The sequence below is a fragment of the Trichosurus vulpecula genome, chromosome 3 (assembly GCF_011100635.1).
Source record: "Trichosurus vulpecula isolate mTriVul1 chromosome 3, mTriVul1.pri, whole genome shotgun sequence".
NCBI lineage: Eukaryota > Metazoa > Chordata > Mammalia > Diprotodontia > Phalangeridae > Trichosurus > Trichosurus vulpecula.
In genome coordinates this window covers 133,595,670-133,608,931 of record NC_050575.1, presented here as the reverse complement: position 1 = coordinate 133,608,931, position 13,262 = coordinate 133,595,670, and the positions used below count along the sequence as shown (strand labels likewise).

The 13,262-nt window shown below is 41.2% G+C and overlaps 1 protein-coding gene across 1 annotated transcript in view; it reads left to right on the top strand.

Annotated features, from left to right (window-relative positions):
- The first annotated feature begins 3,499 nt into the window (after positions 1-3,499).
- LOC118843366 (zinc finger protein 501-like) overlaps positions 3,500-13,262 on the top strand; it is a 31,586-nt gene continuing 21,823 nt past the window's right edge. Inside the window, exons 1-3 of the mRNA XM_036750975.1 lie at positions 3,500-3,581; positions 3,999-4,313; positions 5,049-5,137. Coding sequence (XP_036606870.1) covers positions 4,298-4,313; positions 5,049-5,137 — 105 coding nt within the window. The 5' untranslated portion in view covers positions 3,500-3,581; positions 3,999-4,297. The remainder of the gene's footprint in view (positions 3,582-3,998; positions 4,314-5,048; positions 5,138-13,262) is intronic.

Sequence of the window (13,262 nt, the reverse complement as noted above, 5' to 3'; positions counted from 1 at the left end):
AAAACCAAGAGAAGCATGAAGAGGTAAACAAGAAAGAGAAATCATAAGGGACTTACTAAAGTTGAACTGTTTTGTCTACATTCCTACATGGAAGGATGATGTGTATAATTCATGAGACCTCAGTATTAGGGTAGCTGAAGGGAATATACTATTTATATATAGATAGATAGATAGATAGATAGATAGATAGACTGAGGGCACAGGGTGAGTTGAATATGAAGGGATGATATCTAAAAAATAAGGGATGAGAGAGGAATATATTGAGAGAGGGAGAAAGGGAGAGATAGAATAGGGTAAATTATCTCGCATAAAAGTGGCAAGAAAAAGCAGTTCTGTAGGAAGGGAAAAGGGGGCTGGTGAGGGGGAATGAGTGAATCTTGCTCTCATTGGATTTGACCTGAGGAGGGAATAACATACACACTCAATTGGGAATCTTACCCCACAGGAAAGAAGGAGGAAGGAGATAAAAATTGGGGACTATAGAAGGGAGGGCACATGGGGGGAGGAGGTGATCAAAAGCAAACACTTTTGAAAAGGGACAGGGTCAAGGGAGAAAACTGAATAAAGGGGGATAGGATAAGAAGGAGCAAAATATATTAGTCTTTCACAATATGAGTATTGTGGAAGGGTTTTACATAATGATACACATGTGGCCTATGATGAATTGCTTGCCTTCTTAAGGAGGGTGGGTGGGGAGGGAAGAGGAGAGAGAATTTGCATATGCTTATTCCACTAATTTCTTTTTCTTGTCTTATTGCTATAGCTTGCACATCACAATGATAAATATTATTGTTTAAAAAAGGTGGGGATATCCTTGCTTTAGCCCTTATCTTACTGGAGAAGCCTCTAATTTTTCTCTATTACATATGCTTGCTCTTTCATTTAGATAAATACTATTTGCTATATTAAGTAAAGGTTCATTTACTCCTATGATTTAGTTATTCATAAAAGTGAGTGTTAGATTTCATCAAAACCATTTTAACTATCTATTGTTATAATCATATGATTTTTACTATTTATATTATTAAGCTGGTTTGTTTTCTCGCTTTCCTTATGTGGAACCAACTCTGCCTTTCCAGTAGAAATTGAACTCCAATGACCCTGGAAGAGAGAGTGAGGCTGATGACTTTGCACAGCTCTGCCACTAAAATAGACACATCCATAAAGCCCTGGGACCTATGGGTTTGAACAAATACAGTTACAGACTACCTTCAACCTAGGGCAGCTTGTCTGGGAAGATCCACATGTGAGCTCAAGGCAGGGATAGGTGCCTTAAAAATGCTGCACCATGTTAAAGAGTCTTTGGAAATTCACCTTCTGTGGACATGGCATCTCTTCTTAATGTACTTCCTCATTCAGATCATTTATAGAAGCGTTAAACTTCAAGGCTCTGCCCTAGGCCCTTGGTGTCCCCTTTTATTTCCACTTTTCCCTTCAAAAAAGCCTCTAATGATTCCACCTTTTTGTTTTCTGAATTTATCCCAATTCTCTAAAGGACAAAAAAGTGTCTTCTCCCTAAATTAGTGACTCACTGACCTTAAAAAAATAGCTAGGGTCCTAGTGGTGCCTTGCCAAAACTCTTTGAAAAGTTTAAATAAGGTCTGTTTCATGGGTCCTCCTTACGTTCCTAAAAGACCTCCAGAAGATTAATCAATTTCTCCTTACAGAGACTGATAAATGCAGGTTTCTTTTTTTAATGAAGTCCTAATTTAAGGAGGATCCAATCCTCCCTTCTTACAACAGTAGCCCGCCCTTCTCTGGTACCTCTTCAGGGTATTGTTCCCCAGGCCCCTCCTCTCGGTGGCGCCCCCTCTTTCCCAATTCAAATTCTAGAGGATCCCAGCTCCCACTAGTGGTGGTTTTCAGTCGTTTTTCAGTTGTGTCCTACTCTTTGTGATCCCCTTTTGGGGTTTTCTTGGCGAAGATACTGGAGTAGTTTGCCATTTTCTTCTTCAGCTCATTTTTCATAAGTGGAAACTGAGGCAAACAGGGTTAAGTGCCCAGGGTCACACAGCTATTGTCAGGGCCCGTATTTGAACCTAGGTCTTCCTGACTCCAGGCCTGGCGCTCTATTCACTGCGCCACCTAGCGTCCTATCCGGCCTTAAATCTCTAGTTCTTTGGCGGTTACTAAGGAAGGCCTTCCAGAGAAGTTTCTGCCTGCAAAAAGTAGGATGAAATCCTTCTGTTCCACCCATCAAATGCCCTCCTACCACTATTTCTAAGTCCTACGATCACTCCCTCGCCCGTTTCAACTCTTGTCCATTCAAACACAACCAAACCATCCTCAGAATTAGAACCGGAAAGGGCGGGCTGTAGCCAAGGGAAACATGCCGTGATAAATGATAGGATGGGAAAGAGAGAGGGAATTTCAAAGACCACGACCTATGATTGTCGAAAGATTGTTCACTACCGGCAGGGTTTAGTTTTTTAGCATCCACGTGCTCTCAGCAGAAAGAGTGGACCGGTATCCCGGTGCAGGGGAGGAAAAGGTCTTGGTGATGCTAACCCGCAGGACCTTTCGCACAGGAAGCCGCGGGAAAACGGAAGCGGTGCATTCTGGGTGCGGTAGTCCTGAGGCTCTCAGGGCGCAGGCTCTCCTCCCCCCTCCCTTGTAAGGCGGCATGAAGAATGCGCGCGCAGCCTCGACGCCATGATTGGTTCTTTGGCCTCGAACCAGTTCTTTATCTGAGGTCGGGTCGGGCCCCGGACCCAATTCCAGGTATTTAGTGACCCGGGCCCAGTTCCTCGCAGCACCCTGAACCCGATCTGGGCGGGTCCGGGAGGAGACCAGGGACCTAGAACGGAGCATGCGATCGGGGCCATTCCCTCCCCTGAGAGGGGCGGGACAAGGGGCGGGCTTAAAGACTGAGGAGAAGGCACGGGGAGGGGGCGGGGGAGGGTTGGTGAGAGACTCTGTGTGTGTGTGTGTGTGTGTGTGTGTGTGTGTGTGTGTGTGTGTGTGTGTGTGTGTGTGTGTGTGTGTGTGTCACATAGAAAGACAAGCGCTCTCTTATTTGTAGGTTACATTTGGGTGAAGCAGTTAAAATCCCCCGCTCCCCGTTTCCTCTCACCAGTAGCTGTTCATCTACTCTGTGCATGTCACTGAGATAGACATCGTGGGTACAAAGATCCCCAATCAAACAGAGGCGTCTCTTCCTCCGTCATGGAATTTCATGGAGAAGAAAAGACGTGTTTCCACGAAGCTTTTGCAGGAAGGATTATTTAATAACTGCAATGTAGAGGTCCCGGCTAAATGCCGTGTCGAATTTGAGGAAGGAGAGATTACTTCCAGCTGGATGTGGGCGTGATTCTAGGACGGCATCCCTGCAGGGCCTTAAGAAAAAAGAGGGGTTTTAGTAAGCAGGGTTGGGGGATAGCCCAGTCCAGTTCCAGATTTTGATTATAGTATCAGCAAATGCTTGGGAAAGGAAAAGGCAATCTAAGAAAAGGATTGGGGGATCAGTTAGTATTGTTGGGATGTAGAGTGTGTCATTCCCATTCCATTGGGATGTCATATGAATTACAACTGGAAAGTTTTAACGAAGCTAGTTTGTAAAGGGCCTCTAATCCAGTGTTAAGGTGTGTGTTAATTTATTTATTTATTTATTTATTTATTTTTGTGCAGTAGGGAGCCAGTATATGTGTGTGAGAGAAGAATCCTATTCACCTGTGTTTATCTAAGTGATTGTGAGTTAATTCCAAGAGCTTTTGACATTGATCCTTCAGCATCATATGCTGGACAACATCAGTATACTAGATCTTTAGTTCCTGAAGGTCAGAGAACTTGTTTTATATATTTTTGTATTCCCTATAGCAACTTACACAAAGATTTGTTCATAGTAGGTGTCCCTTACCAGTTTGCTAAATGAACAAAATTATGATTCATCATATATTTATTTGCATAGCTCTCTCTACTTTTTGTTCTTTAGGTCTCAACCCACTACCAAGGCTGCTAGATCCCTTTTGCTGATTCTATCTTCTCTTTATTCACTTCAGTCCTCCAGAGATTCTACAAGTGTACAGCCCTGGGCACCAGAAGGAGGGTTCCCTACCGAGATCTCAGCACCAAAGTGAAGTGACGTTGCCTCTGAGCTCTCACACCCTGGGGACCTGCAATACATCCCAAGTGGAGAGACTGCTGACTTGAAATTTTTGCCAAAGTGTCAGAGCATAACCTAGAAGAAAGTGCGTGTGGCTATTGCCAGAACAATTTCTGACCTTCCCACCAGGACTGAAGTGACATTGGAATATTGAGAACACATTGAGGAGTGGATGACTTCGAAGGATTGATCTAGATGCTTGGGGAGAAAGGTGAGCATTACAGAGAAGAAAGAGATATGAATGGTCCAAGGAAGAAATTGCATGTGAAACTGATTGCCAGAGCCTTACACCTGTAGGAAATATTCATTTTTTTCCTTACCTGGAATTAATTTTCTGCTTAGAAAATTTGCCTACTACACCTTTACTAGGCAAATTTTCTATATCTGTTGTTGGGGCTGAAGTGGACCCAGCACTGTATTCTCATCCTGCTTTTTCTAAGGGATGTTTCTGGGAAAGAGTTGAAGGTGGGATATTCTGTTGAACCATAACTTAATCCCTCTCCTAAAGCAGGTCAGGAAAGAATGGGGATTTTAAGATTGTGAATATAGATGGGAAGGTATGCAACAGAATGCTTTGGCTGTACTTGATGCCATTCATAGAGTGGGTCTCACATTAATAAAAGCTTTCAGAACTGCACCTTGAGTGATCAGGTCGTCTTTGGGGGTGATCTTTCATTGGGACCCTAAATAATAGATTCAACACGTAGGACCTAATAGCACCAAAAAGATAGACTGTAGGACCCAGACAGCAATGTCATTGGCACTCCTTTTTGATCCAAGATGGAGAAGGAGTTGCTCCTGGACTTCATTTGACTTTCTTATTCTTTTACAAAGTGTTTGGGGAGTGAGGGTGTAGCATTACACCAACTTTTCTGTGAGGATTTTTAGCCTATAAGAGAACCACAAGATAAGGGGAGGTCTCTCATGGCTTCTTTCTCTTCCTCAGCTCTGTCTTCTCAAGACTTTGCCCTTCCCCAACAAGAGAGTATTGAGCAAGAGAGGATGAACTCTGCACTTCCTACAGCCAGATCCCAGGTGAGTTGGACTTTCTCCTGAAATGCCATATCTCTAGTCTCAAAGAGGGGAAACTTTTCTTCCTTTGTCCTCAAGCTTTTCTGCCTAACCAAGTCCTATTAAGGGACTTGAGCCCCAATTGTTTGACCCCAGCAGACTGGAAGTCTTCTCAATTTGTCTGGTGACTTTCTCCCCTGCCTACCATCAAACTATTCAGCAGATTATTCAGTTGTACTATGTTCTTAGAACTGAGTTTGAACCTGTGAACAAAACAGAAGAAATAGAAAGCACAATTTTTGTCCTTAAAGGCTCATTGGAAATACGCAAACATCAAATAACATTTTTATTTTTAACATAGGTGAAAAAGTTAAGTAATACAGATAGGTCTGTGATTCAAAGACGAGGGAAAAGTACGGTGAAAAGACTTCCTGAAAGAAGTGAGATTGGAACTGACCTTGATGGATAAGTTTGGATAGTGATAGAGAATGGCAGAGGGTATTAGAGGCAAAGGATTAGAGCTGAAGTATCATGTCTAAGAATCACTGAAGAGACTTCAGTGAAAGCTACATTATGGAAATAGTGAGAAATAGATTGGCTCTGTAGTGGGGGGCCATATTGTAGAGGATCTCGAATGACAGCTTGAGGAGTTTGGAATTGTTCTTGATACAGAATGGCATTGGATGGGGGAGCTATTTTGACACGCTTGAAGAAGAAAGGAGAAACAGGATAATTGGTTCATTAGAGGAGATAAAAGATGAGAGAGGGTCAAAGTTGACTCCAGGCCTGTCAGACAGATGGCAGAATGATGATCTTGATAGTAAAGATAGTAAAAATGGCATCAGTACATAAATAGTAATCTAAATATGGCACGTGTGAGAAGGTTTTTACTAAAAAAAAATTCAACCAACCCCTCCCCCCCCCCAAAAAAAAAATTAACGTGCTGTGCTTCTTCTTGGGACCTTGTAGCAGTTCATTGTCCAATAGGATGGCTGAGCCTGGAGGCACCAGTTCTTTAAGCATGAGTTTAGGGTTGATTGTTATTTTCTTTGAAACTGCTAGTTTATGCTTTTTTTTTATTTTGATCAAAAAAAACACCAAAACAATACCTAGGTAATTTCTTCCTGGGGAGGTTAAATATATAATAGATGCTTTTATGGCTTTTTTCTTCACAGTAAATCAAATACCATGGTACTTACCCAATAGGATTATCTGTCAAAGGACAGCTTTCACATTTATGTGTCATTGTTTGGTAATCACATATCACTGAGGAGCTAGTTTCTTAGGTTGTTAAGAGAAAGCAAGGTTCACAGTTCATTGTATTTTCCAAGACAGCCCAGTGAACCTCACTGTAATATATTTTGCTCAGTGGTTTATATTACCTGAATTACACCTTATGAAAATAGTGTTCAGAATTAAGACAGTGAAAATCTTTTCACGATCATTTGCAATGAATTTAAAACCAAAGAATTGATAGAGATTCCTATAGTCATTTATCTTGGACATAGGATGATAGAATCATATGAAAGTATCGCATTCTTGTAATCATTTCGCATAATAACAATTTTAATTTCCTCTCTCTGTTCCAAAATGTCTCTTATCCCCTTTTGTCCTAAGAGTATTCCATATTCATAAAACTCTAGACCAGTACTTAGTTCCATAATATATTTCAAACATAAACGTCGCATAGCTAAATTAGCTTTGGGAAACACTGACCCATAGGCACTCAGCAATATTAGAATAACAAGGTTTTGTTATATTTAAGAATAATGCAGTAGAACAAGCACTGAATTTGCATCAAAAGATTTGAGTTCAAATCTTAGCCTACTTACCACCTGTGTGACATTGACTAAGTCATTAACCTACCTGAGCATCAGCTTTCGCATTTGTAAAATGTGAAAGTTGGCTTTGATGACCACTGAGGCCCTTTCCAGCTCTGTGATCTTTTGTTAATAATTATTTCTAGCATACATACACAGTCAATAAGTATTTATTAAATGCTAGGCATGAGGATACAAAGACAAAAATTAAATAGACTGCGTTCAAGTGCTTACTTTGTATATGGGAGATATGTGTATAGAAAAGATAGACAAGTTAACTTTGGAGGGGAAGGCACTATCAATTGTCCAGATGGTGGGGTCAGGGGAGGGAAGGGGAAGCCAGGGCAGGGTCCTAATAATGGACCCCTGCTTCATCTGTCATAGTTCAATTTAATTCAGTACAAATGCATTAAGCACCTACAATATGAAGGCCTTATGCTAGATCCTGGAGCTGTGAAGAAGAAATGGAACTGTTCCTAACCTCGGGAGCTTAGAGTATAAGGGGAAGAGAGAGAGAGGATCATATATACATAGCTAAGTAAGTACAAATTATATGCAAAGTAGATACAAGTTATTTTGTGGTGAGGAAGAGTACTAAAAATTAGGGGGAGGGAGGATGGTTCAGAAAAGGCCTCACAAAGAGGGTGGCATGTGAGCTTAGCCTTTAAAGGAGTTTGAGATTCCAAGAATTGCAAGGGAAAGAGCACTCAAGGAAAGGCATATGCATATGCATATGCAAAGGCATAGAGGTGGAAGATGATGTAGTTTTTGGGGAACTGTGAGTAGACCATTTTGGCTGGAACATAGACTGTATGAAGGAGAATAATGTGAAATGAATCTGGCTGGAGTCAGATTTTAAATGGCTTTAAAAGTCAGAGAATTTTCTACTTTATCATCTTAGAGAGCCACTGAAGATTCTTGAATGAAGGATGACATTTCCAGAACTTTAAGGACCTAAATTTGTTTTCACATATATATTTGACATTTGTAAGGAGCATGTTTGGGGGGTGAGGGTAGGAAAGGAAGAAAAGGAGTTGTGGAGTTAAATAACTTTTTGGATATGGGGAAGTGAGGGAGAGTGAAGAGTTGAAGGTTCTGAATCTAGGTGATTACAAGAAGAGTGGTGCCTTTTGCAGAAATCGGGTCGTTAGGAGGAAGGAAGGGCAGGTTTAAAGGAAAGGGAATGAGTTCACTTTTGTACATGTCAAGTTTGAAATACTTAGTGGACATCCAGATGGAGATGTCTAGGCAACTAGTTGGTGATGTAGGCCTGGGCTCATAAGAAAATAGTGGCTAGATATGTAGACTTTTGAATGGGCTTCATATATTCGTCTAATCTAACAAGAATCTCCTTTACAAATCCCCCAAAAGTGGTCATCCAGCCTTTCCTGAAAGACCTTTAGTAAAAGGGATCCTATTATCATCTAACATTCCACTTTGTGGCTTTTTAATACTTAGTAAGGTTTTACTTATGTTTTTGCAACCTCTACCTGTTGTTCCTAGTTAGGGCCTCTAGACACAAGAAAAATAAATCTCTTTGTACATGGCAACTCTAGAAATATATGAAGGGAACTATCATGGCTGCATTGAATCCTCTCATTTTCAAGTGAAAAAACTCAGTTCCTTCCACTGATCCTTATACAGAAAGTTCTTGCTTTATGTAAATTTGCATTACACAAATTCAACTTTACACAAACAATTCTGAAAGAAATCCACATTCTAAAAAAACACCTATGTTAACTTTACTATACAGTATCACACTCTCTCTCTGATCCTGCCCCCTCACCTTGGGCTCCACAGCTTCCCACCACCCCACCACTAAAAAAATAAAAAAAACCCTTCAAGTGAAAGCAGAAGAACTCTCAGGGAGATCGCTACTGTGGATTGGGAGCTTGGCTTGAGATGTGCACCCTGAGAGAGGAGACCTTTGCTCCACTACACCCATTCATCCAACTGTCCAGACCGGGTGTCTGTCTGCCATCCATCTGTGCTTGGTACCACATGTCTGTCCTCAGACCCTGTATGTCACCTGCCCTCTCCTGTCTTTGTCCATGTCCAGGCCCCACGTATCTGTTCGCCACATGTTCTTCTTAATTCCACCTAGGCGTCCATGTGTCTGGCCTGGGCCATGTTCCTTTTCCTGCTTTCCCTTCTCTGTCCTCACATCCACATGTCCTTAAACTATGTGCCACATGCCCCTCCATGAGTTCAACACCCCCTTCCTGTCTTGATCCCTCCCTCTCTTCCCCAGATCTGCAGGCAAATTCACATTATGAAAAAATGAATTTATGTAGAGGTCTCCAGAATGGTCCACCTACATAAAGCGAGAACTATCTGTATAGCAAAATTCTGAGGCCCTTCACCATATTGTTTGCTCTTCTCTGAACAGTCTCCAGTTTAATAGTGGCTTTTCCTCATATGTGTTATCCAGAATTGAATAAAGTGTTCCAGATACGTTCTGGCCAGAGAAGAGGACAGCAGGTCTGTCATCTGCCTAGTCCTGGGGAGGACACATTTCAGTGCAGCTTAATATCACATTATCTTTTTTGGTAGTATGTCGTACTACTGATTCATATTGAGCTTATATTCCATTAAACTCTGAAAGTTTTTTCAGACAAAGCTATTATCATGCCATTCCTTTCATACCTTGTAATTGTGAAGTTGGCATTTTTAACACAAGTATCAAACTTTCTACTTATCCCTGTTAAATTTTATCACATTAGATTTTGCCTAATGTTCAAACTTGTGAGATCTTTTTGGAGCTTGATTTTATCATCTAGACTGTTAGCTATTCTTCCAGGCTTTGTGTCATCTGCAAATTTACTAAGCATGCTAGGTTGCCCAGTGGATAGGGTGCTAGATCTGGAGTCAAGAAAACCTAAGTTCAATTTGGAGTTCACATAGTTACTAGCTCTGTGACCCTGGGCAAGTCACTTAACCCTGTTTGCCTCAGTTTCCTCATCCTTAAAATGAGCCAGAAAAGGAAATGGCCAACCACTCCAGTATTCTTGCTAAGAAAACTCCAAAAGGGGTCACAAAGAATCAGACAGGACTGAAAATGACTAAACAGCAATATTCTATGACTCCATATAAGTCACTGATACAAAAAGTTAAATAGAACAGAGCTAAGGACAAATCCCTGAGATATTCCATTAGAAACTTTCGAAGTTGACATGAAGCCATTAGTGAATAATCTTTGTCCAACCATTCAAATCCTTCTGAGTCCACCTAATTATAGTGTTAGGTAGCCTTTAGCTCTTTCTTTATCTTTTCTACATGAATAGAATTTGTCTAATGCTTTGTTGAAATTTAGGGAAAATAAATCTATAGCATCCCCTTAATCTATCAGTTTAGAAACACAATTACAAAAGGAAATGTGATTAGTTTGAAATGACTTATTCATGATGAAATTACACCATACTGACTTTTTGTAGTCTCTGTTTTCTAAATATTTACAACTGTCCCTTTAATAATGTACTCGAATTTTGTCAGGAATTAAATTCAAGCTTCCTGGGCTAAGGTTGCAGACTCCACTTTCTTCCCTCTATTAAAAAGCCAAACAATAGCTTTGCTTATCTACTCTTTTGGCACCTTACCTCTCTTTCGGAGTTCAGTGACTATCCCTCAATTATCTCATCTGTCATTCCTTTTATAACCTGGGAATGTTTTTTGTCTAGGCTGAGTGACCTGACCTCATTAAGGGTAACTAAGTGGTCCATAATTTATTCCAACATTTATTGCTTCTGTTTCAGTCTAATTACTTCTACATGCTATCATGCTTCCTCTACCTTAGCTCAGTTCCTAGGAATACTTTATGAGCACAATATGCCATCATCATAAGATCCAGAAAAGTAGGTACTGCTTGGTACCTATCAATGACAAATTTATACCTTCAACTCCCCAATACCAGTAATTCGGAATCATTTCCAAGGGTGAGCATCTTCCTGCTACCTTTCTCAATATTCCCCATCCAATTCAATCCTACCATTACCTAGTTTTACTCCCTCTGTCCTCTGCCTTTATGCTTTGGAACCCTTACTGTCATTAACAAATTAAATACTTGTAGATAATCTAACATTTAACAAAAAGGAAGATTACTTAACAATAGAATGGAAAGGATATTCAGCAAGGATACAGCATTGGTTCAGGTAGATGCAGCCCCTTTTGTCTCCATGGAAATGCATCTGGTCAGAGGAGTGTGTTGATTCACAAACTAGTGAGATATCTATTAAGTCTAAGAGGCACTGATTTCTCCTGGACCAGGTTTACATGACTAGAAGCTGAATCAACATCTGGAGCTCTGGCCCCTGGACTAGTAAATCCTGGAAGATGCTTTCCCCATCTTTTAGGTGAAAACTAGTCCAGCCTGTGTGACATCATTGAGGCACAGAGCTAGTAACTATATGAACTCCAAATTGAACCTAGGTTTTCCTGACTCCAGACCTAGCACCCAGTGGATATACTGGAAACCTGGCATGCATATTAAATTTGCAGATGACACAAAGCCTGGAAGAATAGCTAACATGCTAGATGATAAAATCAGGCTCCAAAGAGATCTCAAGATTGTGGCAAGATGCTAAAGGTCTCTCCTAGATCATCCACCACTTAATTAACTTTAGGGCCATTACTTCTGAGTCATAAGAAGCTTGGTGTAGGCAGCATTGCAGATTAGTGTAGGTAAAATAAAAAATTTTTTTAAAAGCATTAAAAAAAGCAATATAAGTGACCAAATATGGAAGCAAAGATCAGAAATCTGAGGCTATATTTACCCCATTCAGAAGGATCTTGATGATCTGGTCCATAGGATGAGTGATGCCAAATCTTTGCAGTTTACAGTGGGTGGAGTAGTGAGTATGAGCAAGAATAGCACTAGGAATATCAAGGTCACAGCACAGATGATGACACTCCCAGCACAGTCACTGATCCTCATCATGAGTCAAGGTCTATGAAGGGAAGTAGCTAAGAATCATCACCCTCTTACATATGGCCTGTCCTGGTCAGCACCAAGACTTGTCTGTACCAACACCGATTCATTGTCCTCGAGCCTGCCAGACAGGGCTTCCCCATCCCTAGGAAGAGAGGTGTCACCACTTTAGAGAGCTTAGCTGAGGGACTTCCCTCTCTACCCTGGGAGCTGGTCAAAGATTCTCTGTCACCTTCATCCAGGGATTCAGAATTGTTGGCTAATAAGCTAAGGCATCCCTTTTCTTCCAGGTTCATTATAATTATGTAGAGACAGCTTAACCTTCCCCATGGCATTTAAGAACAAGGTACCTTCCAACAATTCTAACTTTTTAAGGGAAGAAGAAGGAATAAGAATAAGCATTTATTAAGTACCCGTCATGTGCCAGACACTGTGCTAAGCACTTTACAAACATTATCTTATTTGAGCCTCACAACAATGCTGTGAAGAAGGTGCTATTTTTGTTCCCATTTTACAGTTGAGGAAACTAAGGCACACAGGCATTAAGTGACTTGCCCAAAGTTAGACAGCTAATAAGTTTTGAAGCCAGATTTGATCTCAGGTCTTCCTGACTCCAGACCCAGTGCAACCAACTGTCTTGAAGGAACAAGCCTTTCTGAGGAGTTGTCAAACATCATAGGGGAAAAGAAAGCTGCTAATTGCAGCTATTTCTTCAGGGTGTATGAAGCCCCTTAAGCAGTGGGGGAGAAAGGACCTTGAGATCCTTGCTACTCTGTTCCAGGAATGGAATAAGGAAGGTCCAGTTGTGAACCAGTTATGTCCAAAAGCAACCCATCGTTATCAGGTAAGTCTTAGAGATCAGATCCAAGAAATCTCTGGAGGAAGCTCTCTACCTTCCTAAAATAATGCCAGTTTGTCTTGGATCTGACTTCTGGGAGGTGGGACACCTAATCCCAGTATTTTGGGTCATGGTGATGAAGCCCTTTGAGTACATATTGCTACCTTATCCTTAAAAGGATTATCCATTCCCACATCATTGCCCCCATGTTTAGGTTGATAATGGACTTCCTTTCTTGACCTGTGCCGTTCTTTTGTTTGACATTCTTGACCTGATTGTTCAGTTCAGCAGAGGGCATTTGATGACTGATGGGTGCTGAACATGCCCTACAATCAACTCATATGTGGAAGACATTGACAGAATTCTTCCAATACCTTTAATTAACCAGGCCTGTCCCCTCCAGGCTTCAGACCCATTGTCATTGTCCAGTAACAAGTACAGTTGAATGCCTTATCTGTGCTCTTCCTAAAGGCTCTCTCTGGTGCTAGTCATGTGTTGCCCTATCTCAGCTCACTGGGAGGACTGGACAAGACCTCTGTCCCTCAGGCTGTCACCTGTTACTGGATT